Source organism: Tauraco erythrolophus, chromosome 21 (assembly GCF_009769465.1).
Source record: "Tauraco erythrolophus isolate bTauEry1 chromosome 21, bTauEry1.pri, whole genome shotgun sequence".
NCBI classification, from domain to species: Eukaryota; Metazoa; Chordata; class Aves; order Musophagiformes; family Musophagidae; genus Tauraco; species Tauraco erythrolophus.
In genome coordinates this window covers 2,618,693-2,641,927 of record NC_141485.1, presented here as the reverse complement: position 1 = coordinate 2,641,927, position 23,235 = coordinate 2,618,693, and the positions used below count along the sequence as shown (strand labels likewise).

At 45.6% G+C, this 23,235-nt stretch overlaps 1 protein-coding gene across 1 annotated transcript; it reads right to left on the bottom strand.

Moving 5' to 3' along the window:
- Positions 1–2,849: 2,849 nt before the first annotated feature.
- CHCT1 (CHD1 helical C-terminal domain containing 1) lies at positions 2,850–23,076 on the bottom strand. Its single transcript, XM_086624860.1, has 7 exons — positions 23,014–23,076; positions 20,368–20,446; positions 18,487–18,548; positions 7,694–7,822; positions 6,546–6,721; positions 5,929–6,028; positions 2,850–3,029 (listed from the first exon to the last, which is right to left on the bottom strand). Exons 1-7 carry the CDS (start codon positions 23,074–23,076, stop codon positions 2,850–2,852), a joined length of 789 nt encoding a protein of 262 aa, XP_086480986.1.
- Positions 23,077–23,235: the final 159 nt, after the last annotated feature.

The window sequence follows — 23,235 nt, the reverse complement described above, 5'->3', positions numbered from 1 at the left end:
TCCTGGAGCTTGCACCAAAGGTTTTCTCGTGATACGTTTAGGGCAGGGACCTCTAAAGGTGAAATGTTTTCTCTTTGCGCGCATCGTCTGCTTAGGAAACTGTGAGGTTATTTCTGGTGGATATCAGCTTTCCTTGAGAGCTTTCCTGTCACTTCTAAGTCACCTCAAGTCCTACTGGAAAAATTGTAGAATAATCCAAGTCTTGAGCAGGCTTTAATCTTGCTCATTGCTGTCTTAAACAAGTGTGACATTTTGAGGGCATATAGTGTTTTTTCTGATGCAGCACTACATTTGGTTTATGGAGTGTGTGCTATGGAGAAAACTCAAAACCTTTAGCTGAAGGGAATACCCCGTTATTCCAAGAAAATTCCTTGTGTTCTGCTGCTGAACCAGGTCTGCACCACGCAAGTGCCTGCTCTTATGCACTGTGAAACCCAAGGCAAGAAGCCAAATCTGTTGCATCCCGCTTTGCAACCTCTCATGGACCCTTCTCTGCGTACGCTTGGCAGCGGCGCCTCTGCGGGCAGCACCGCCAGGGACCCCGGTCTCTTGCCAAGGTCTGGATGTGATCCAAGATGCCATTTAAAAAGAAATCTGGTGTTTCGATTCTAAAAACAGCCTGTGTTGTCTGCCCTTCCAAAGGCATCCAGGAGGGATTTTTCGTGCTTGGGTTCTGATCTGAGGACAATAACTAAGCCCCCTGCCCAACCATCTGATTTTCAGCATGTAGGAAGGAAGAATCTTTGGGTTTTTACTGGTCAGACAAAGATTTCCATGCCAAGTGACTGGTGTTTCTGCTGTTTTCTTAAAACCTTGATTCTACTGTAAATCAAACCTGGCCAACCCTAAAGCACAAAGCAGCCAGTTTTGTTCCTGTTTTCTCACTATTCCCATCCTGAAGTGTTGGCTCTCAGATGAGCCTTTTCCTGCAGCAGCAGCTGACCAGGGCTACAGCGCCTTGGTCTGGATCCATGGATGGCAGCTGCACCTGCCAAGACAGACTTGTGTATGGGCTCGTGGTCGTTACCTGCCTAAAACAGTAAGAAATGGCAAGTGTATGTGTAAAAGTTAGGAAACTTTTTGGGTTTTTACCAGAATATATTCTGTACACCAGGCTCTTCCCTTCCTCTCTCATTCCCTCCTCCACCGCGGTCGGTTCGGCCGCTGACCGTGCGGAGGGTTTGTGTGTGTGAGTAGAAGGGGATGGGGAACGGGTCCTGCCCTCCTCAGAACGGGGTTTCTGCCAGAGCAAGGGAAGGAGCAGCTGCCTGCTTCCTTGCAAACACTGCTCTTCCGTTTTTGGGGTTTACACAAAAAGAATGAGGTAGTAAAGGTAGGTCTGATACTTACAGGTTCTTGATTGAGGCCCGGTGGTGGTGCAGAGCTGTTGGGAAACTCCAGGATGATAATAAATAAGATCACAGGGTTTGAAATAGCGTAATTTTTGTTTTGTTTGGGTCACCGCTTGTTGCTATGACGCTGCAAGTATTTCAGTGTTTTGTGGTTTCAGGAAACCATGAAGACTGCCTTTATTTCCGGATTTCTGTTCAGGTGATGATCTGTATTAATTGATTTCTGCCTCTGATGTTGTCCTTCACGCCTTAAAAACAAACAAACAAAAAAAAAAACACCCACAGAGTAAATGGAAGGCATAACTCCTCTGAGAAGCTGTGTCTGCTACAGGAGCTATACTGGTATGCCCAAGCTGTCCTCTGGGGGCTTTACTGGGTGGTTTTTGCATATGGTTCAATTCCACAAATACCCTGTCGCCAGGAATACACAGGCACGCCAGGCTGTGCATGATGGCTCATCACCCAGGCTCTCAAGCAACCAGCAATTCCAAACCCTTCATCACGTTTTAGTTGCACTAATTTTTAGTGTTTCATGCACTTGGTGTGTCTGCTGTGTTTATCTACATAAGAATTTGTTGAGTATTTTCTGAAAATACTGAAGAACGGTGTTTTCCCCGCTCTTACAGGGGAGCAGACAAGCGGAGGAGGATTGCCCGGAGCCGCGCAGCCGGCAGGTTAGTGTGGGACTCTCCTACTCAGCCTCCCAGATCACGCTGTCTAGCTAGCTCTTGGTTTTTTTTGACTTTTAGTTTATCAATTTGGATTTTAAGTGCTCCCTCAGAGCTGTTACATACCAGATTGGACTTTTTTAGACGTAAACAGAGAGACTGGGGAGAAAAGAGATGAAAAGCAAGATGGTTATGAGTGCATGAGAACTCCCACAGGACATGTGATTGCATTTTTAGCAGCTTGAAAATAGGCTTATGTGGGACAAATCCTCCTTCCACAGGCAGGCTGTGGCACCTGGTCGTGGCAAAGCTGATCTTGTCAGCAATTGCTTTCAATGTCCCTTTTGCATTCCTCCTTCGGGGTTTGCGTATGCCGGAGTATGGCTGGAGTAACCAGGCTGCCGGTGACTCCGGTTAGCAAACGCGCCTGCGACAGGTCGGGCTGCATTTTTGCTGCAGCAGACGAGCGTGTGTGGCTCACCCTTTGCTAGGGTGGGCCCAAAGGCAAGCCACAAGTATGTGTTGAGCATCCAGATTGCTGGCTGAAGAGACACTCTTTAATGCCAACTGATGTGGGCCAACAGAGGGATGTCTTCTCCTGCCTTACTACCACCTTACAGTAGCTTCTCTTGCTTCTGTTTTTCCTGCTCCCGTGTCTCGTCTGAGACAGCAGCTCAACCTGCCCAACTCCTCTAGCTCCACCACTGATGGCATCTTCACCTGCTGATCCTTTTGCAAAAATGCCAAGTGTAAATGGCTCTACTTCAGTAGGAAAACGCTTTTCCTGCTTGGTGCCAACATGACACTGGCTACAAGTACCTCTCATCTGTCATTCTTGCTGCTGGGTGGTGACTTTGCAGGTGTTTTGGTGGTGACCGTCTCTTCTACCAGGGTGTTCCTGCGGGTCTCTTGTACCTCTGGAGAGACCCCAATGGATGTAAAGCTGTTTGAGTTTTGTTTCTTCGAGTCCTGGAACTGAATCTAGGCTTTCTGAAGGACAGCATAATTGCTTTAAAAAAAAAAAAAAAAACAACAAACACTTTTAAGGATATTTATATGAGCAAACACCACACATTGACTCATGCTTGGGCAATAACTCTTGCTTAACCATGGTCCTGTTGGGTGGCAACAGCAATGAGCTGAGAAATGACTGTGCCATCTGCATGAATCCTCGCCCTGCAAAGTGTTTGTTCCTCACCACTGAGATCCCAGGCTCCGTCCCGCCTGGCAGTAAGTCCTGCTGGCCTCTGCAAAGCCCCATTCTCTGGGCAGTCTCTGTTCCCACGCACGGATGCCCAGCCCAGCTCAGCTCTTCATGCAATCCAGCTCACCCAGCATGGTCTACCCAAACATCTAAAATCTGTGTTTCTAAAGCAAGAACCCTTCCCAGCACACTAGTGAGAGGACTGTAGTTCTTCAGGCACTTTGGGGAGATGGTCAGTGGCCGATGGTGCCATTTGGTGGCTGCATATGAACCAGGGCTCGTGTGTGTGGTGGGACCTGGGTGCCACTTGGCCCCACTGCAGTGGGTAGGGGGGTGCTGTGGACGTGTGTGAGCTGCCACTGGATGTCACTGTGGCTTTATGGCACTCTGAGCTCGGGAAGGGCGATGGGTCCCTGCGCTGAACGCCCTGAGGGTGGTGGGATGGTACCTTGGAGCCAGACTGAGAGCGGCTGCTCGTGCTGCACGTCTGCTGGGTGATCCCAGAGAGAAAAATCACCGTGGTGTTGCCAGTGGTCAGGCTGTCAGGCTTTTTCTTTTTAAAAAACCCACCAAACTTCCAGAGCCTCCGGCAGCCCAGAAAGCTCGTTTCCTTACTCTCCCAGGCCGAGGTGTGGGGCTGGCTCCTACAGCTGTCGGCAGCGAGCGGGAGCCGGCTGATGGCCAAGGCAGATGATGCTCTGTTCTAGCTCTAAGGTGAGAAGTGGGTCTAAAAACAGAGAGTTGGGACCAGTGTTTAAATTCAAATGTGGCTGTGGTGTTGTGTTGGTTTTGGGGTTTTTTAAATAATTACAATAAGCCTAAAAGCCCAAATATGAGGGAAGGACATAGATCCCTGATTCTAAGATGACTGGTGAGCAAGGCTAGCAGACAGCTGCTTGCTGGCCTCTCTCCTTTAACAAAACTCACAAAATTATCAAATTACCATGCTGACAACCTCAATTGCTTACTAATTACCCATCGATTCCGTATTTTTATGCTCACTCATCTAAATAATGAGGCGTTTCCAAATAATCTATTTCTGGTGTGCAGAATGTGCCAGTCCCCCACCCCCCCACCCCGGATCCGCAGCCTGTTTGTGCTCCAGCAGGGAGCCGGCTGCAGTTCCCTTCCCACAAAGGGCAAAGATGCTGATTTTTCTCCCACTTGTCTTGCGTAACAAAAGGCATTTGTCAACCGTTACATAACGGCAGAATTTGTCACTTCTTCTGCCCGCCTCGTCCCCGACGCTCCGGCTGCAGGCTGGCTGCTCCTCGGCACGCGCTGGAGCATCCTGATAGTGCACCACGCAGCGTGACTAATGCTTATCACTCACTATTTTTCTTTTCTTCTTTTTTTTTTTTTTCCCCCTGCTCGTTGGCAAGGAAGATGTAGGACTGTGTGTTCTGGTTGTGGTTTTTATTTAAGGGAGCAAAAGGATGGGAAGGTGTTTGGAGAAGGTTATTTGCTTTTTAATACTCGTTCCGAGGTGGCAATGGGGAGCTACCCTTAGCCACCAGCCCTGCGGGAGCAGCAGGGCTTGTCCTTAGCCAAGGTCATGTCCTGGGCTTGGCCCAGCCTCCCAGAAGGGCCGTGCTGGAAATGGAGCTGGATTCATCCTCCGCAGTGCTGGCAAGTTTAAGGGAGCAAGAACGCCTGTCGCCGCCTGCCTCTGGAGCTGCCAGTTGCTTTTTTTAATATCTCCCAATTAATTTCAGGCGTCTCATGCCAGCAACAGGATTTTGTTTGGTGTGTTTTTTTTTTTCTTTATGATAGGTTTGATTTCCTCATTGTTGGAGTATCTTTTTAGAGCCTTAAAAACAAATAAACGGTTTTGCTTCCCCGTAAACTAAAAGCAAAAACTGCATGGCTGGCTTCCCCCTTTCTCCCTAACTGGAAAGGAGAGCGCTGTTTACCTGCAGCCCCAAACTTATTTATGGCCTTACCACTGCCAGCTATCAGATGACCACAGCTCCCTTTTTAACACGAAGCAAGCAGTGCTCCGGGGACCCAACAACATCTCGCCTGCTGCTCTTTTCTAACTTACCCAAAACAATTTCCTAGTTGGCTCCTTTTTTTTTTTTTTCATTGTAGATCTGTTTTAAATATCTTTTTAATAACTTCTTGAAGTTAAAGGTCTTGTGGACCTTTGAACTTCCTGGTATACTCAGCCTTTGCTCAGGAGATATGTTTACGGTTGGCTATGGGTGTGCTTAAATAGGTTAACCCTTTGGAGTTGGTGTTCTCAGGGAAACTGTTCATTAAAGTTGCCTTGTGTAGCTGATGCTCAGGCACAGAAGTGATCTTTGGCAAATTTGGCTTTATCTCAACTACTTGCTTGTTTTAAAGTTTAAAACTTACATCATCAGATAAAACTATGGATCAGATTTCATCTGTAAAGCATGACTGGAAATATGGGATCAGCAAACAGCTCCAAAAATTGTAAAGCACAGTGCTGGGGACACCAGCTCAGCTTCCCCGAGCTAGCCAGGGAAGGCTACTGCTGGTGGCGATAGCTCAGTGCCCACGTTATGGCAGGAACCAGCAGTATCTGCAGGATTCATGGCCTTTTTGATAAAGAGACTTCTCAGTAGCAAGTTTCTCCTTTGACATGGATCAACCCATGTAAGCTACATGGTATAGTTATCCCCTTGAAGTTACTAGAGCAGGAACACCTCAAGGGGTACTAACTGTCCTGTTTGCTTACCAGAAACTTGTCCATTCGATTGTTCTTGAGGTACTTATACAGCTTCTGCAGCTGCTTTGCGTCCGTCTCTGAGAAGAGGGAGACGAACCGCCAGAACATCCTTGGGAAGACAGACACACAGATTGTGCGTGTGAGTACGAACTTCATCCTTTCTCAGTCTGCTCCCTAGCTCTGGCTTGGTGAGTGTAACCACTGACATACTCTTTGCACAGCTTTTTTCTTTTGTTTATTTTCCCTCCCAAAGGCTTAAATTTTTAAAGAACTGCTCATCCCTAAGCATAGGAAGGGTTATCTATTAACTCAGGTGGCTACGCAGGAGCCCTTTTACTTGCAAAGGGATGTTGCTGGTGGGCAGCACAACAGAACTGGCGTTGTGCTGGACAGACTGGGTACCTTGTGGCCTCTGCTAAAATTACCTACCATATCTGCGAGTATTTGGCAGTTGAAGCAAGCTATACAAATCTCCTGTAGATACCCAATCTGATTCCCAGTGTTTGGAAACACAGGGCCAAAGTAGGTGTCTAAATGCTTGCTGGGAGCAGCAGTGTCAGGAGCCCATCAACACTGGGAGCATTGCCAGTATGGTAGCACCGGTGCAGGGTAGGGGAAATCCTTACTTCTGCCAGTGCTTGACTTCCGAGGCTCTGCAGTACCGCTGGAGAAACAGATCGATGCGTTCCCCGATTATGGTCAAACTTTTCCTCGTGTACTTCAGTTTTTCCTCCTTGGGGAGGTGCTGGGGCAAATGCAGTTTCCGAAGTGACTTCTTAAAGGGTCTCAAAAGCTCCTTGCACTGTGAAGAAAAAGTGTTGGCAGTGTTCAGCACTTTAAATCCAAGTCTCAGGCATTCCCTTTTACTAAATAAACTGATTAAATAGCTGGGAAAGCACTGAAGGAGCATTGTGTTTTGGTGAGTGTGTCTGTGTAGACATGGGGGAGCTGATATGGGTCTTCAGCAGGACCTCTGTCAGGTGCTCCCAGCACTCTAGTGGGGTCACTCCTGCACATCCCAAGGTTGGTGACGCCCCGGGGTGAAGCACATTGAAGGTGACTTGAAAAGGGAATTGAGGGATTTCCAAGACTGGGAATTCCTTTTTAACATTGTAGGGTGAAAGGTACAAATATCAGGTTACAAAACAGCTGCTGTTCTGCAAGGAGGGGGAAAGGGAACTGCTTTGCTGGTTTTCTCACGCTGCTTCTTCCTGTGGGCAAACCTGGGATGTGTTGCAAGCGTTCGCAGGTGACGCAGGAGCAAACGCTGCATCTGGACGCCCTCCTTTTTGTCTGTCCTTTTTTTTGGTCTGTTATGTGCGTTGGGCCGTGACTGGGGCAGGAATGGGAAGTGGGGGAGAAAGATAAGAGATGGGGCTTTGTGGCTGCAGTGTAAGTGATGTGGAGGAACCAAAGCACTGTAGCCAAGGGAGCACATGGCGTCATGTGAAATGATAATGTAGCAGTACTTGTTTTGGAAAGCTGAACAATGTGTGAAATGGGATTGTTCTGCTGCTGTTGGTTTGGATTTTTTTCCACGGTTTTGCAGTTTGGTTTGTTGGGCTTTTTTAAACTAAAAGAACAATGTCCAGATTACTGGAAAACAACAATGAGGTAAAAACTTTCAGGTGTGGAAGAAAGCTACAGAATGGAGTGTCTTGCCCTGCTTTTTTGCTCTCTCTGCCAAACTCCTGGGTTTTATTTGCTCCCTCTCTCTCGAGAACCTGAGATGCCACGGACTTTTTCTACTGCTGAATGCTATTCATTATCTCACGATTTTAAAGGTGTCCCGATCGAGGCCATCTGCGCAGCAGATGAGCGGGGTCTTGCACGGTGGAGCACTCTCACTGCCTGTTACCACAGCTGCCTCCTTCGCTGGGCCGGCCAGATCCTCCTCTGTGCTCTACAAATTGCCAAAGCCACAGGTTAGTCTTCTAGTTCAGGAAAACCTTGCATCTTTAAAAAACTGCCAAGGACAAAACCCTGTCCTGGGGCTCAGAAACACTTCTCTTACTGCCAGATCCTTTCAGATAGGGTTTTCAGAGGTGCTTAATGATGCTAGGTGTTCAATTATAATTAGAAGTCCATAAGAATTAGGTGCCTGCTTGAAGTCCCTTTTGGAAATCCTACCTCTAATAAATTACAAGGTAAACAACAGCCACTTGTTCCTACTGGTATTAATCAAACATGGGCTGGCAGTCACTGGTTAAGTGGAAATATGTGGTTACAATGGGCTCATTGTAACGCCATGCTGCTCCATGCACAGCTTTTATCAATGGCAGAGGTGCCAGGGCTGACCTGCTGCAAAGCCAGGCTGAAAACAAACCAAAATCCTCAGCCACTGAACTTGTACCTCCCTGGTCCCAGGAGGGGGATGTTTTCTCTTGCAAAGGGCAGTGACTGTTTCCATATGTCAACATTCGTGTAGGTAACTCCTCCACTCATCTCTTGGAAAGCAACACTTACATAATTGACTTACACAGGCTGATGTTGCCTTTTAGAACATGCTGAAGTGTGTAGGAGGAGAAGTCCTTCCCTCTCTGACATGCTCTGCTCCCTTGGAAGATTACTTTTCTGCAAATTTGATCCCAAACCACGTTTCGGACGTGAAATCGAAGCCAGACTCTGCTTTGCCGTCACTACTTGCTGATCTCCCTGCCCGTGCTCACCTGGCTGGCACTGGTGTCCCTCTCCCTGGCTCCATCCTTAGAGGCCATCTCCTCCGTGGGACACAGACTCCACTCTCCCTTCTCCAGAGCCTCACTCGCACCAGGTATGAAAACTGCTGCAGAGCTGTGCTTGGACCAAACTGTGCTGGGGTGACCAAGGCAACCAGGGTGCCTGGACACCAGTTTCAAGTTCCACCAACCATGGAGACTGCTGGGGCCCTCCAGCCCCACAACACTGTGGCCCTCGTGGCAGAGTCACCTCTCTCCATTAGTTTTGCCATCAAACCACAGCTCTGAAGAAATAGAAAACCCCTGGATTTTCCCCTTATTGGTAGTGGTCAGGATGTTCAATGCTGTCAATGGCTTCTGCGGGCAATGGGAGGAAAATGTCCCTTGCTTTGCTTTGTCTGCACCTGTGGGAGCTTGGTGGTGTGTCTGAGGCTCTTGGTTGCTGCTGGGTTTGCACCTGCAGCGAGTCCAGCACCTGTGACTGTGAATCAGTCCAGATTATTTTGGCCTCTGAAGGTGGTGCAAAGGGCAGCTCTTTCTGACTCAGACGCATGGCTCTGTGTGCCGCGTTGGCTATCTGGGAGCGTGGGTGCAGCTCCTGACGTGAGCAATCACAATTTTCCTTCACAGCTTGTGCACCAGCAAGTTCAAGACAGGCCTTTTTCCAGCTGTCCCACCACAGCTGCTGAGCCATGCTGCAGGGAAGCACCGGCCGTCAAGCGTGGCTCACGTGGGGCTGGGGCTGCTCTTCAAACAGAGACAGTCCTATTTAATGGGGAACAGAGGTGCAACCAGGAAAAGGGACCTTGGACTGCACCCTAGGTGGTTTTTCAGGGAGATGGTTGAAATTGAGACCTCAATTCCTACCACAGAGTAATGGAAATTCAGAATTACATCCTTCACAGATGGTGGTGAAAGCCAACAGCAGTGAGATTTCACTCTCCTGGGTAACATTTCTTTTAAAGCTCTCCTTTATAGAAAGAATAAATTGCACTTGCTAGGAAGAAGTCTGGAAAGGCTTGGAGTTAAAGGGCTTTGTTTCAGAAATTCACTTCAAGGCAAAATGCTTTCACAAAGCTCCTGTCAAGCCCTGACCAGTCAGACAAGTGCAATTGTTTTGTCCCTTGGACAATTAGTGCAATTGCTGCAGCTGTGATTCAGCTGGGCTCCTGTGCCAGGTCGCTTCTGGCACTGGGCATCATCTCGAGGGCTGTACAAAGGCCCCCTCTCTCTGAGGTCCCCCTGGGCATGGCCATGCAGAGAGACTGGCACCGCTCTTGGCAGAAGTTGGGATGCATTGGTGAAATGTTTCGTTGTGCAGCCCGTGATGCTGAGCACCTGCTGAGCCGAGTGCCTGGGGCAGGTAGAAGCCTTGGGAAGGCACCTACTGATGGGTCTTGAGACAGAGACAGGTTCTTATTTTCAGGCTGTCTTGAGGAAGCTTGGCCTTTACCCACGATCGAATTCAATAATGACAAAAATCCATTAAGACAACCCCTCTCCTGAAGATGTTTGCAGCATTTTCCCCTCCTGTGTCTGCTTTCTGCCTCCCCCATGTCTGAAGTTTTGCGGTCAGCTCTCTGGCACAGGACCCTTGGACAGGCTGGTGCTGAGCAGATGCGAAGACAATTATCATCCAACACTTTGCAGTCGGGTTTGCTTTGACCATGTGAGGTATGGTACAACTTGTTTAGGCTATACAAGGATTTTACGGTATATGTTACTTAACACACAGTAAACTATGCAGAGTGAAGCAGTGGTGACAGCATGGGTGAGCGTACCTACGCTAGCTTCAGCCTGGATTTCGTGAGGACTGTGTTGGAGATGGTGTCGTTGAAGGGGATGTAGAAAATGCTGCTGGTTTCTCAGCGCCTGTTACCAAACACCCTCCTGCTCTGTTTGCTGCCTGCACTTGTGATGTCTGTCCCCAGCGTGGCAGGGAGCTCCTCTTCTTTTCACCTCCAAAGGTTTAAACCAAGAAGTTGCTAGCTTATGTCCTCGCCTCTCAACTCAGGGTATCGAAGGGTGGCGTGCTCCTGGCTAACAGGAGCACAAGAGAAATGAAACTGCTTCAGCACAAGCTTTCACACGCGTTAGCAGGTACGATAAAAGCCATCTAGGAGTCCTAGGGACATACATGGGTTCTTGGCATAGGCGTAACCCATGTTTGCATGGCCATATCTGTGTCCTTGAGAGATTACAGCTTCCATGGAGCATGTGACTACAGCATGGAGAGGTTCTTTTGGCTTATCATGTGTACACTTCACGGTTTCAGAGGATGGAGAAGGCCTTGAGTTCCCCTTGAAGATCCCAGTCTTTGTTCTTCTACTTTTCCTTGCACTCAAGAGCTCAGTCAAAGCCATAAACATACAAGCAGGAGGTATAGATGGACTTCCCTGGCCTGTCTTCACCTAAGGATCTCGCTGTGTTCTACAGCTGTCCATAACTTGGTTCGCAGCAGAGCAGTGATCTTAGTAGTCTTCTCTGGCATTACTCAATATGGTGCAGAGTAGGAGACTAGACAGCTGAGGCTGAAAAATGTCTTTTTTTTCCACTGCTGAACTGACCAATAATGTTCAAAGCTGTACTCTGACTGCTGAAGCAATAAACCTTCCCCATCTCCTGAATTTTTTTTGTAGCACTGAGTCAGTTTTCAGTTCATTTTGTTCATTATGTAAGGTCATGTGGACGCTTTCGCTGCTGTGAGATCAGGCATGAGACGTGCCTTTGAGTCCTCAGAAGTCTCTGGTTGTATCCCTCCCCCTGCCCCTCTGGAAGGCAACATTACTTTCTACTTTGAAGCTTGTGGATGTCAGAAGATGGCATAACCCAGACCACATCCACAAAAATCTGTCGGATTATATTGCCTACTTAAGGACAGCAGTCCTTTGAAGCAACATTCTAATTGCATGGGAAAAAGTCATGAGTACGAACAGATTATGCATCTCGTGTTTCTCCTGGGGAAGGGAAGGAGCCTAAGGGCCAGTCAAACACACTGTGCTGTGACAGTGCACCTTAGGGAAAACTTTTCCCCTGACAGCTCTTTGGTGAATATCAATTTCTACTCTTTGAGCATCTTAGTCTTCCAAGAGCTGTGGAAGCGCGAACATTAACCAACTTTTCTTGTACAGCAGCTCTTCCAGAGCAAGAGTAGGCACGTAGCCAAAAAGGAGACAGTTGTGAAGATGCTCTATTCATGCTGCTGTTTATTTGCTGTTTCGGGCAGATTTAGCATGAATACCACATGTGCTGTGATGAGTCAGGGTGCATATAATACATGCAGGCATCTGATGCAATATTTAGTTACTGGTAAGGTCGCAGGGACAGAGAACTGATAAATGCAGATAAATACACAGGTATTTTACATTATACTTAAACTAACAGCATGTATACATGGTTTAGTTAACCATAAACCCCAGACATCATTGCCAGGTATATGACAATGTCATCCTAAATAGGAATTGTAATGAAGAATGTTTTTCTGTAACCTGTTCCTGCCAGAAGGGTGGTGAAGGCTTAATGTGACACAGTGATTAATGATGCTCAATGCAACTGCTCAGGCTGGAGGGTTGGAGGCTTTTTGCTAATTGGATCTGGAAATTCCTTTCCTGATGCTTAAGGATGATGAAAACTTTCACAGCCAACTGGAGAGCCGACTTCTCGCTGCAGTTGGATGCCAATAAATGCAGCTCAAGTTAATAAATCTTACATCAGGGAAGAGATCTGAAAAAGAATTTGGGCACAGTTATCATTTCTGTGAGGCATTGTTAGAGGCATCTTGACAAACCAGAGGAGTCCCTTTCTGCTGGGTGCTGCTCATTTAATTACTTGTTTGAACAAACACAGTTTGTGACCACAAAGAAATCTGCATCAATTTTACCCACTTAATCTCTTCTTGCAAAATCTGATCAGAAGTGGTCCAAGTGTTCCTATACTGGAAGACACAGCGAGACAAACACTCTATGGTTCCCAGAGCTACTGGTGACTAACCTCACTTGCTGGATAGCTCCTTGTCCACAGATGTATCTTCAGGTGTTTCTACATTGTTTTACACTTCAGCAGTTTTGTAGATGCTTGTCTTTAGCTTGTTGGCCAGCTGTTAGTGAGCTTATTCGCCAACATCATATAACTATTTTTTAAGCTGCTTGAAGTCCTCAGGAACTGAAAGAGCATTATCAGCTTCCTCCATACTTTGCAACTCGCAGTCTGTGAGAAACAGGATAGTTAAAGGTTTTCCTTCTCATTGTGCTTCATAAGTTTTCAGGTTTTTGTGTGAATTGAAATAGGGATTGTTAATAAGACCATCCTTTTGCTGCTGCTTATCAAATTTGTAACAAGTTGGGTATCTCTTAATGTTGAAATAATTGAACTTTTTTGTTAATCTTTTGGATCCTGTAGGTGATATCTGCTCTTGTTCACTTCCCCCTCCCTAACAAATTTACCCACCATCTTAGTAACTAACACAAGAAGCCTGCAAAATGATGAGCCTGGTATGGCTGTGCCAAAAGGCCAGCTCTGCCTGGGGAATGTGGCAGGGATTTGCATGGGATTAGCAAAATGTGCAGAGAGGCCCTGAATGTGTAAGTCAAACAGGAGCCACAATGTAGACGTGGGGAGAAAAAAAAAAAAAATGCGAGAGATGGGAGAACTAAGCACTGCTTGGGAGGAAGGAGAGGACTTGAAAAGCAAGAGCAAAGGAAGAAGGTGGGCATAGCCAGACAGGAAACCCAGTTGCTCCTGGAGCCAGGGAAAGAGCTCTCCTGGAAAAATGGAAGAAAACAGCCTGAAGCAGAGAGAAAGGGAGACAACCTGGTAGATAAAAGCCCATCAAGAGGACGATGCCTTCAGGGAGGCTGTACAGAACTTGGTGATGCTTTTTTCAGTTAGGTATAAAGAAAATTAACTCCCAGGAAATACCCTGCTGTTTCCCAGAGCCAAGCGTCAGGTCCCTCGCGCACAGCTCTGTGCCAGGGAGATGAAGTGCCCGCAGATCTCCTGTGCGTGCCCAGCTCTGCCCTGGGCATGCTGCGAGCCCTCCTTGGCAAACAGCTGCTCCCTCAAGAGATTCTTACTCTTTTGGAAACTGAGAGGAGTAAAATAATAAAACAAATCATAAAGTAATAAAAAGTGGAGAGGAACAAAAAGGGATTTTCCTCTTTTGCAATAGAGAAATAAAATGCCAGGCCACCAGAAGGGGTTCCCCTGTCCTGTTTTTTGTTCCCAGTCTTGAGGCTTTTCTCTGAACAACTCAGTGGGGAAAAACTTTTGCCATGCTGTAACTGTGCATATGAAGAGGATGGAAAATAACAACTGGTTGGAGCAACTGGGGCTCAGAGCCAGGAGACTGTCTGCATCAGGTCTTTCCCTTCTCTGAATCATGGCACCCTCGATTTCAAAGCCTCCCTGTATCACAGAGGCTCTCAAATCTGTATCTTCCTTCCTTGCTCCTTGAGAAGATTCTGATATCTGCCTCCAGTGATCTTGTTCTTTGCACCGGAGAGTCAGACTGGCTACAATTCCCAGGGCAATCAGTGCCGCTGGGCTGGCTGCCTGCTGGCACGCAGCGCCATGAGGCTTCTGGGCACGTGGTGTGTCCCAGGGTTGCAAGGGGCAATGGAGTTCAGGCTCCTGGTAGTATTCAGGTCTCATCCCTTTTGTCACTGGTGCCCTTTTCGTGCACATCCCTCCTCGTGTTTCCTGCTCCCAAACCTGTGCCTCGCATCATGCTGTCCTGAGCCTCACCCAATATGCAAGAAGGGTGGCTAGTGCTTGGAATATTTCAAATTTCCACTTAACACTTACTTCAGTTCATGGATTTTTCCAGAGGAAGTCATGTTTAGGGGTATTTTTTTCTATGAAAAAAAAAGAAAGAAAAAAGCAAGGAAATTCCCCTCCAGCCTACAGAATGTAGCTATCAAGAGAAGTGGTTTTGTGGGGTTTTTTTAGGCATCGAACACCCTGTTATGCTTAAAATAATAAAACCTGAAAAGGTCACCCTTCTTTACGTGATGGTTTTCAGCCTCTCGTATTGATAGTGCAGTGGGGTAGCTGTAGTGAAATGTAGGCTCTGCTGAGATAGGCAGAAGGAAAAAAAAAAAAAAGGCAGTGTGTGCCATTTAATTTCTGCAATGTTCTGATTTCCTCCTACCAGCCAGAAAATGCTAAATATGATCCTTTGTCTGGCATATGGGTACTTGGAGAATTGTTGCTAATTACTGCAGTTGTGCTATCTAGCTTAACTGGCTTAAATAATATATTAAGTGCTTTTATGATCTTCCACAACACGCTAGAATGCAAAGAGGTGCATTTTATGCTGTTTATGGCAGGCATAACTTACATAACATTAATCTGCAGGAAAAAAAAAATTGGTTTTGAAGATTTATTGCTTGTCTAATTCACAGCCAGGGCTCTAGATGGTAAGGTCCTGGTGTGCTAGGTGCTGCGCAGACACAGGGCATGCACCTCCAGCTTCGGAAAGCTGAGCCTAATCACAGGGAAAGAGCCCGTGGGTGGCTGCAAGGAATGGTGGGCAGAACGACTCGGAATGCCAGGCAAGGATCAGGACACCGCTGGTCAGAGCTCTGCTGGGTTCATGTAGGTCTGTGGCAAAAGCAAAAAGTGTGGGATTGGGAAGAAGATCGCAGGAAGTCATAATCTGACTTATTCATGGAACGTTTCCATTATTTGAAATAAAATTTAATATGAAATTAAAATGGGTTACTGAGCATCATTTTGAGAAGTGGGAGTGTTCAAGGGTCTAGATTAGTGCTTATCCAGAAAAGAAAGGCATTATGTCATGCTCAAGAACTTTTTTTCACCCTCCCTTTTTTTTTTGAGCAATAATTGTTAGTCATCTGATTCCGCCCAAATTCCAGTCTCTTGCCTCAAAACCGAAACTTTCTGTTATCTGCTCTTGTACCTAATGTTGAAACAAAACGTGAGAAAAGCATGCTGTGAATGTCTCATTGCTGAATCTAGTGTGATGAATAATTACGGGGTGGCTGAGCGATGCTAGCCAGAGGCTTAAAGAACCTGGTAAGACACGTGTTGGGGGGAGCATAAACCAGAGAGGGAATTAGTGATAACGATGAAAAGATTGGCACATTCTGCTCTATAATCTGGTGTAGTTTGACATAGCTCTCTGTAAAATCACAGGGACTGTTAGAATGTGCTAGTAATTAGCAGTATTTCACCTATTTGAAACTAAAGCACTGTGTAGGCTCTGCAGAGTAGAACAAAAAAAAAGTAGTTTTTTGTCTGGTTTTACTTGCTAGTAGCTTGAAAACAGGGAGGTGAGAAACTTGTGTCAAATCTTGAAGTGTAATTTTGCAATTAAAAGACTGAGGAGAAAGTGTGATCTGAAGACCTTCAGTTTCTTAGCTGTGACACAAAATTACCAGCTATCTTCATTCTCATTCTGTTTTAATATTCCTGCAGTGGAGCAAGCAGGAAGAACTCCCTAGGCTGGATTCGGCGAAATGGAGGAGCTGTGACTTAGGCAATAACAGGGTATAGGCTGAGATGGGGGATTTTTGGGGTTTTGTTGCTGGTATTAGCCAGCTCATGTTTGCACAATGCTTTGGATGCTGCAAAGTGATATGTATCTAATGCTAAAAACTGAGAGATGCTCTCTGGGAGATAGGGAACACTGTTTAAAGGCATTTTCTGATTGGCTACGCAGAAAAATTCAAGGTCAGACGTGCATCAGCTTGCAGGAACGCACAGCTGGTACCTCATCACTAAAACCAGCAGAATCTCAACTAGAAGGCTGTTAGTTAACTGTGTGGGTAAAAATGGAAGGATAAATTGAAACTACCTGAAAGTGGAAGAAACAGCTGGGAAGTGATAAGAGAAAGAGAAATGAGAGGAGAAACTCCTGCCTGTCATGATGGTGTCCAAGTGCTTTATAACAACTTCAAATTGCTCCCTTCCTTGAATGTACCAATTTTCTTTTTCAAGCTGCAACAATTTGGCAACCTCCAGCTACTCTGAACTTCTGTTCTAGTGATAAGAATCTGCTCAAGAATCTACTCAATATTCCAGGCCTAACTTTTATTCCAGTAGCTGAAAGGAGCTGCTTGGCCAAAAGCTCTTCTAGGAGTAGCTGGGCTTCTAACTACAGGGAGAGTGAGTGCCAAAGGCTTTTGTGGATCATTTAACGGTATGTTTTATGTAATAAAACCACATGCACATACTTAATATAGTAGGGAAAGTTTTGATTAACCCCTAATGCTTTACCTCACTGGTACAATCAAGCCACAAAAACAGCAAGGCGTAACGCCGAAGGCACTATTTGTCCAGCAGCGAGGCGTCATGTTTGGCTCTGAGAGCCCACTGTGACACACGGACAGCCGCCACGTGCTCGGCTGAGGTGACAGCTGAACAGTCTGGTCCTCTGCACCTTGTTGTGGCTCATTGCTGCGTTTTGAGGACGGAGCTGTGACGGCGTGGTTGAGCAGATGGTAAGCTGTCAGACTTTTTTTGTTGCTTTGTTGGCTTGATCAGCAGTTCTTCGTTGACTCTGGGCAGATTACAGGCATGATACTACCTTAGATAATGCCACTTGGTAAAGAACTTTAAAATCCTTAATTACTATCATCAACTGTTTCACACTATAAAATAGAGGTCTGTTATTTTAATGTCATCTTTTTTTTTTATTCCTGTCTGTAGGGTGTCTGAAGTGTCCTTAACTCAAACAGGAGGTGTAACTTTTGGATCAGAACCAGTGGCAGCGTGTGCACACCAGCATAAAAACGTGTGTGTGCACGTTTGCATGTGCAGTTGTCCAGAGTTCTCTGACTATCTGTTGCGAAAGCACCAGACCAAGACAGCCTGCTGGCAAGGTCACACAGGCTGGCAGGTCTCTCTGTTTGGGGATGTGTTTCACTTGTTCACTGTTTGAATCGTGTGATACCTTAATTAGCAGATAAGATGCCTTGGCCTTCTCTTCCAAGATCTGAAACAGAATTAAGGGAAGCGCAAGGATGTGCCAAACGACACTATGGTACTGGCTCCGTGGTTTTTGTTTCACTCCGCCATCCTGCTGGTTTGAGATGCGCTTCCCATTGTGTCAGCTGCTGGCAAAACGTTCCCAAAGTTGTTACATGTTTTATGCTTTGGTATTGCTTTTTCTGTGTACAACAACCAAACTGCGAAGATGCCAGAGACCCTGTGTGCAGCAGCTGTGGAGCTGAGAAGAAAGCAGCCCTTTCTTTGAAAGGGAAAGTTGCCCTGTCGTGCCACAGTGGTGAGCCACAGCCCACTGTGCGCCGGGTTCGCTGTTGCTCTCAGAGCGATGCGAGCATCCTCCTCCTACAGCGCGATCTGGACTGTTCTGAGACGGGGCAAGCATCAGTCACTTCTTGCAAAGCCACTCCTTCCATCTCATCTTCTGCTATTAATTATTTGCACTTCCTCTTGTCACAGCGCTTTCACTGCCAACGATGGAACTGCAGAGAAATCCTCTACTTCCACTCCGACACACAGTGGTTTGTGTCTACAAGAGAGCACAGAATGGCTTTTATCAAACATATTTCTTTTCCCATTGTTTCCTGATGACAGATACTACTCTTAATCTACACAGAGACAACACTTTGAAATGAGAGATCTATGTTCCCATCAATTTTCGTTACGTTGATAAATCATAGCGTGTCTCACTTTCTGAATGGTGTGCTTCTGGATTTAGCTCTGCCTTTTTTTGTGTTTTTTTTGTCAGTTTTTCTTTTTCAATGTTAGCAACAGCCTTGCCAAAGCTCATCTGTTCCTTCTGCATTCGCTCCAGCAGGCTGATTAATTCTATCACACTTTTCTCCGTACACGGCCTGAACAGGTTGATAGAAAATCAGGAAGACCATGATATTTATAAAAATGTCTAATGCATTACACTTACCTTGTGACTTTCATTAGTTGTGGCACCTTGTTTCTTCCGGGTTGGAGGAATGTCAGCAAAGTCTGCCAGGAAAAAAAAAGGTTTTTTAGTATTCTTTGTGAGCCTCAAGTGTGATTGTGTCACTCTTCCGTGCACAGAGAAGCTTCACTTAAGAGAACATCAAGAGTGGAGAGTGCCTCATGGTGTTTTATCCTGTGTGTTTCAAAGGCAACTGCAGTAAAAGTGGGGGATCACTCACACAAAAATCTTAAACTAGGTAAGAATGCAAGGGACATACCTCATTTTCTTTGGTTGCATAGATAACACTATTAATAACATGAGCTGAAATTAGGTATTGAGTAGTAATACGAGCAGCAATTCTGAGTGGCTTTAAACCTGCCGTGAACCCCCTGAACAAAAACATCCAGAGTGAAGTGGCTCAGCAAAAATATTAATTATTTTATAAAGAGGTGGCAAAATTACACAGAGGAAGCCCACAGCCCAAATAAGGCCTATGGGCTGCTTCTGTTTCTCTTGCTGTCTTTTCCTGGAGAGGACTGGGCACTGCTGCCCAAACCCTCTTCCCGTACCCGTGGGTGTGCGTAGCAGGTCTCCTGCCACTACTGCCTGCAGAGCTGTGGTTGTCACCTCTGTGTTCTACTGTCACTAGAGCTCAGCCCCTCGGGCAGAGGGACTCACTGTTCTCTCCTGCCTCCCCACCCTGTTACGTGGTACCGACAACTCGGGAAAGAGGGAGGTAGGAAGTGGATGCTGCTGCCAGGAAGTGGCAGGGGATAACTGCCAGCCTGGGGGAAAAGGGCTTGGCTGTCATGGCAGAGGAGCAGCACCAGGGTGGGTGGGGAAGGGCAACTGCTTCAACAAGCCGGAAGAGCACTGGGAAGTAGGTTAGGGAGCTCTGGGATAGGGCAGGTGTAAAGAGAGAAGTGCCCTCCAGCTGAAAATAAGGGGGAAAAATCCAGATCATCCCACTCTGAGAGCCCCTTGACTACACGGCACTGCAACCCTGGTGAAGCAGTGCAGTCATTAACCCCTTCGACAAGGGGATGGTTACTGGGTTTGCAGAAATCCTGTTTGAGTATTTGAAAAATAAACACAACATTTATCAGAAACAGGGTGGGGCTTCCTGAGAAAGAAGATCATGTTAAGATTTCATTTTCTTTGCTGCTGCTGCGAGTTACAGTGAGCTTATTAGAACTGAATTCTAGAAGTATTACATCTGTGGTGTTCTCTGTTTTGTTTTCGGTTTTGTTTTTTTTAAATTCAGCTTTGACCATAAAAGCCATGGCCCTTTCCCCTGCAGTGTTCTGCTATAAAGTTCATGCTGGCGACCATGTGGGAGCACAGCTTATATGTTAACAACGTGACATAAGAGGGTCCTGGTAAGAATCTGTTCTTTTTTTTTTTTTTTCCCTATTTCGTATAAATATGGAGCCAATGTCACTCTCTGACTACTATTCTAAACCACTCATTTCCTAGAAAATGTGGGATGTGATAAAAGATGCAATTTGCATATGTAGTTCCGTTGTTCTTTGAGGAAGCCTTTTGTGTTTTCCCCTCTCCCTCTGATAACATCAGAGTTAGACTGGCAGATAACGAGTCGAGGTGTTTTCCTCATTCGTCAGTTTGATATAGTTAGAAAGACACGAAACCATTTAGCCATGAACACTGCAGGCCCCCAGTGAATGATACTCTCATTGCACCGCGATATCTCTCCCACCTTCTGCTTTTTCCAAATATTCCAGACGCGCTCTGCTGCATTCCATCCAGGACTGTGAAGCAGCAAGGGGTGGAAGTTGTCGTGTTTGTACAGCGCCTGGCACAGTGTGGCTCAGACCCTCACTGGTGGCAAGAAATGCAAATGACACGATAATCAGCTCTTACAGTCCTTTTCCAAGTTTCCTTCCAGACCAACGGGTGCAGATAGTTCTGTTCGCCAAGTCCGTGTTGGGGGATTAGGGATCTGCATTCCAAAAGCACACAAATATCTTAAAAGAATAAATCCTAGTGCAGTGAGCTGGACTTGTCTGATCAGAATCCATTAAATACTATCACAAATTCCACTCTAACGTTTCTGCTGTGTGACCATTGGAGAAAACAAGGTTTTCCACATGCTTCCAGTGTGGATGTGGTGGGCTTCCCCTCCCTGTCTCCAATTGCTTGGAGCAGATCAGGACGAACAAGGAATGGTTTCTTAAACAGAGGACAGACTGAAATGCTGACCATTGCATTTAACAATTTAAGCCCTAAGTGATTGTTTGAGCATTCATGCTTACCTGTTTTCCTGGCCACAGGTTTGATTTTGATGACTAGAAGTTCACAAAAAATTTTGTGACTAAGTAATAACTATAGGGAAATATTTGACATATGGGGAGCCTGAGAATTTTTGGTGCTATGGGCTACTATTCTGTGGAAGTACAAAATCTGAGATCCCTTCTGCTCTATTTGACCTAGGCCTTTGAGATGAGTTTTCCTATTAATCTATCAATTCCTTGTCCCCTCATGCTATTTTGTACTTTTTGTCCATTGGGACATCAGTTTCTGTACAACACTTTCAGCGGTTTCAGCTTTAGCTTTAGCTCTCTGGATGCTTTTTCATCTTTGTGCTGAAAGCCCCTTCAGCCCTACTTCCTAATCTCGTGTTAAATACAAATACTAAAGAGTAGCCTAATGTTTTGTTTGGGTTTTTTTGTTTGTTTGTTTGATATCATCCTCAACATGAAGACTGCAACTATTCTGGAGAATAGTGTGGCATCTGCATGAAATAGCATACTACATTTATACATTTTGAAGTAGTTTGCAAAAATCAACTGATTCTTAAAAAAAATAATAATATTCCAAGATGGAGAGGAGACAGGTATTTTGGAAACAGAGGCAGAGATTTAGAGGCAAATAATAGAGCAGGACCTAGAACCTGCATTTTTGGTTCCTGTTTTTAGTGAATTTTAAATCAGGAAACCCTAGGGACTTACACTGCTCAGAATTGTTTTTGATTCACTGCAGCAGTCCCACAATTACTTGGCTTATCTCTTTTGAGTTCAGGCCTTTTTGATGCGACTTGAAACAATTCCTCCTTAGCAGATGCCCACTTCAGCCTCAGCCGAAGCCTGTGTGACTCTTTATTCCTCGTTCCTGGTAGCCTTGTGAACTGCCAGCCACCCTCCTGGTGACCGAGAGCTGCTCTGCCAGGAAGGCAACACTGCTGCAAGGCTCCTGCAGCTTCTGTGCAGCAGTAAATATCTGTTTTTCCACAGATACTTGCCAATGATGCAAAGACACTTAAAGATATTTGCTGAGTGCTTATAAATTAATTTCTGATTAGCAAATAATTAAAAAGTCACTGCAATCAAAAGGACACGTGGGCAGTTAGTTAGATTTGCATATTTAGCACACTTCCACCAGAAGAGTGGAGCTCAATTCATCTAACACAAGTCTGAATTCACCGTATCTTAGTTTGATTTACCTTTGACATTACATTTATACAGTAGCAACATCTCTAATCTTATGCTCCCCAATAAGGCTTCATTAAAAACTCACTGCCAGATCTAACCCCCAGTTAGCACACAAAGTCTTATCTCTGGTTCCTGCTTCAATGCCTTTGAGAACATGCTTAATTTAATCTGAACAAAGGCACTGCCAGCGTAAGCCTCCAGTCTGATTTTCCAATCTGGAATATCTTTGTTATTAAATTTGGTGCAAGCCACAGTGCGTACAGTGGATCAAGTAAATTATTTTAAAGCGCTCTTCAAACAAAAGTCTACTGCTTGTTAGACATAATTCGTGTCTCTGGGACATGAGAGATGTCACTTTAGTCTGAATGTTTTAAAATGTCATACGAAAATGCAGTGTAAGTCCAAACAACCTAGCTAGCTATGAAAAGCGGCAAGTTTTAATGTAATATATATTTTTAACGAGTTTTGGAAAGAGTTTTTTCATCTTTTTTAAAATATCATTGTTAACCATCTTTCCACTACATTTTCCTTCCTTTAGAGGAAGGACCTCCTCCCTAGAGGTTTCTGCTTCCTCATCTGCATCAAATACCAAGTCAGTTGTTTGTGACTGTACTTTAAACTGGAATGGTGGCAGGATCTCACTTGTAATTATAATTTTAGATATTTTTTTTATGACGTGGCAAGTAAACCAGTTGTCGTTGAAAACCCTATACTGCCTAATAATCTCTGCTGCCTGGGAACAGGGTTTGTTTATGCTGCAAGTAGAGGTTTCGTCAAGACATAACGGATAGAAATGGAACAGTTTTGCAAAGTGCTGGTGAGGCCTCAGCTGAAGATGGAATAAAAATCTGGATATCTGTGCTCGAAAAAGTGATCTGAAACTGGCATAGAGGGAGTCTGCCAAGAGTTGCTGGAATGATGTGCTGCTTTAGAGAGGGCAACTGGAAGAGCTTAATCTGTTGAGTTTCTTTGAAAGCTGAAAAGAGAGATGGGTTTCTGTAAATATACAGAAGGGGATGTCGGGAATTTGTCCATGTTACAAAAGGAATTAAGTGGATGCAAGACAGCAGTTATAAACCGCGGTGGTGGCAATTGCATCAGATGGGAATTGTTGTCCCAGCAGGTTCCTTCGCTCCTCCATGTCCCGATGAAACAGGCCTGGGAGTGTAATGTCAGTTCTGTGGTGTGCCTCGTTGCTTGAGGTTTTCTTCTTGCTGTTTAATAATACAAATTACTGGAAGTAAGAGACTGAAGGGAGGTGAGGCAAGGATAACTAGCCATGGAGAAATGGGTGTGAAAA

Coding starts and splice junctions, on each gene's coding strand:
- CHCT1 (XM_086624860.1), bottom strand. CDS start 23,076: ATGGAGGAGCGAAGGAACCTGCTGGGACAACAATTCCCATCTGATGCA. Junction 18,549..20,367: donor AGGAAACTTGGAAAAGGACT/GTAAGAGCTGAT, acceptor TTTTCCTGGCAG/ACTTTGCTGACATTCCTCCA. Junction 3,030..5,928: donor ATCGAATGGACAAGTTTCTG/GTAAGCAAACAG, acceptor TTTTTTTTAAAG/CAATTATGCTGTCCTTCAGA.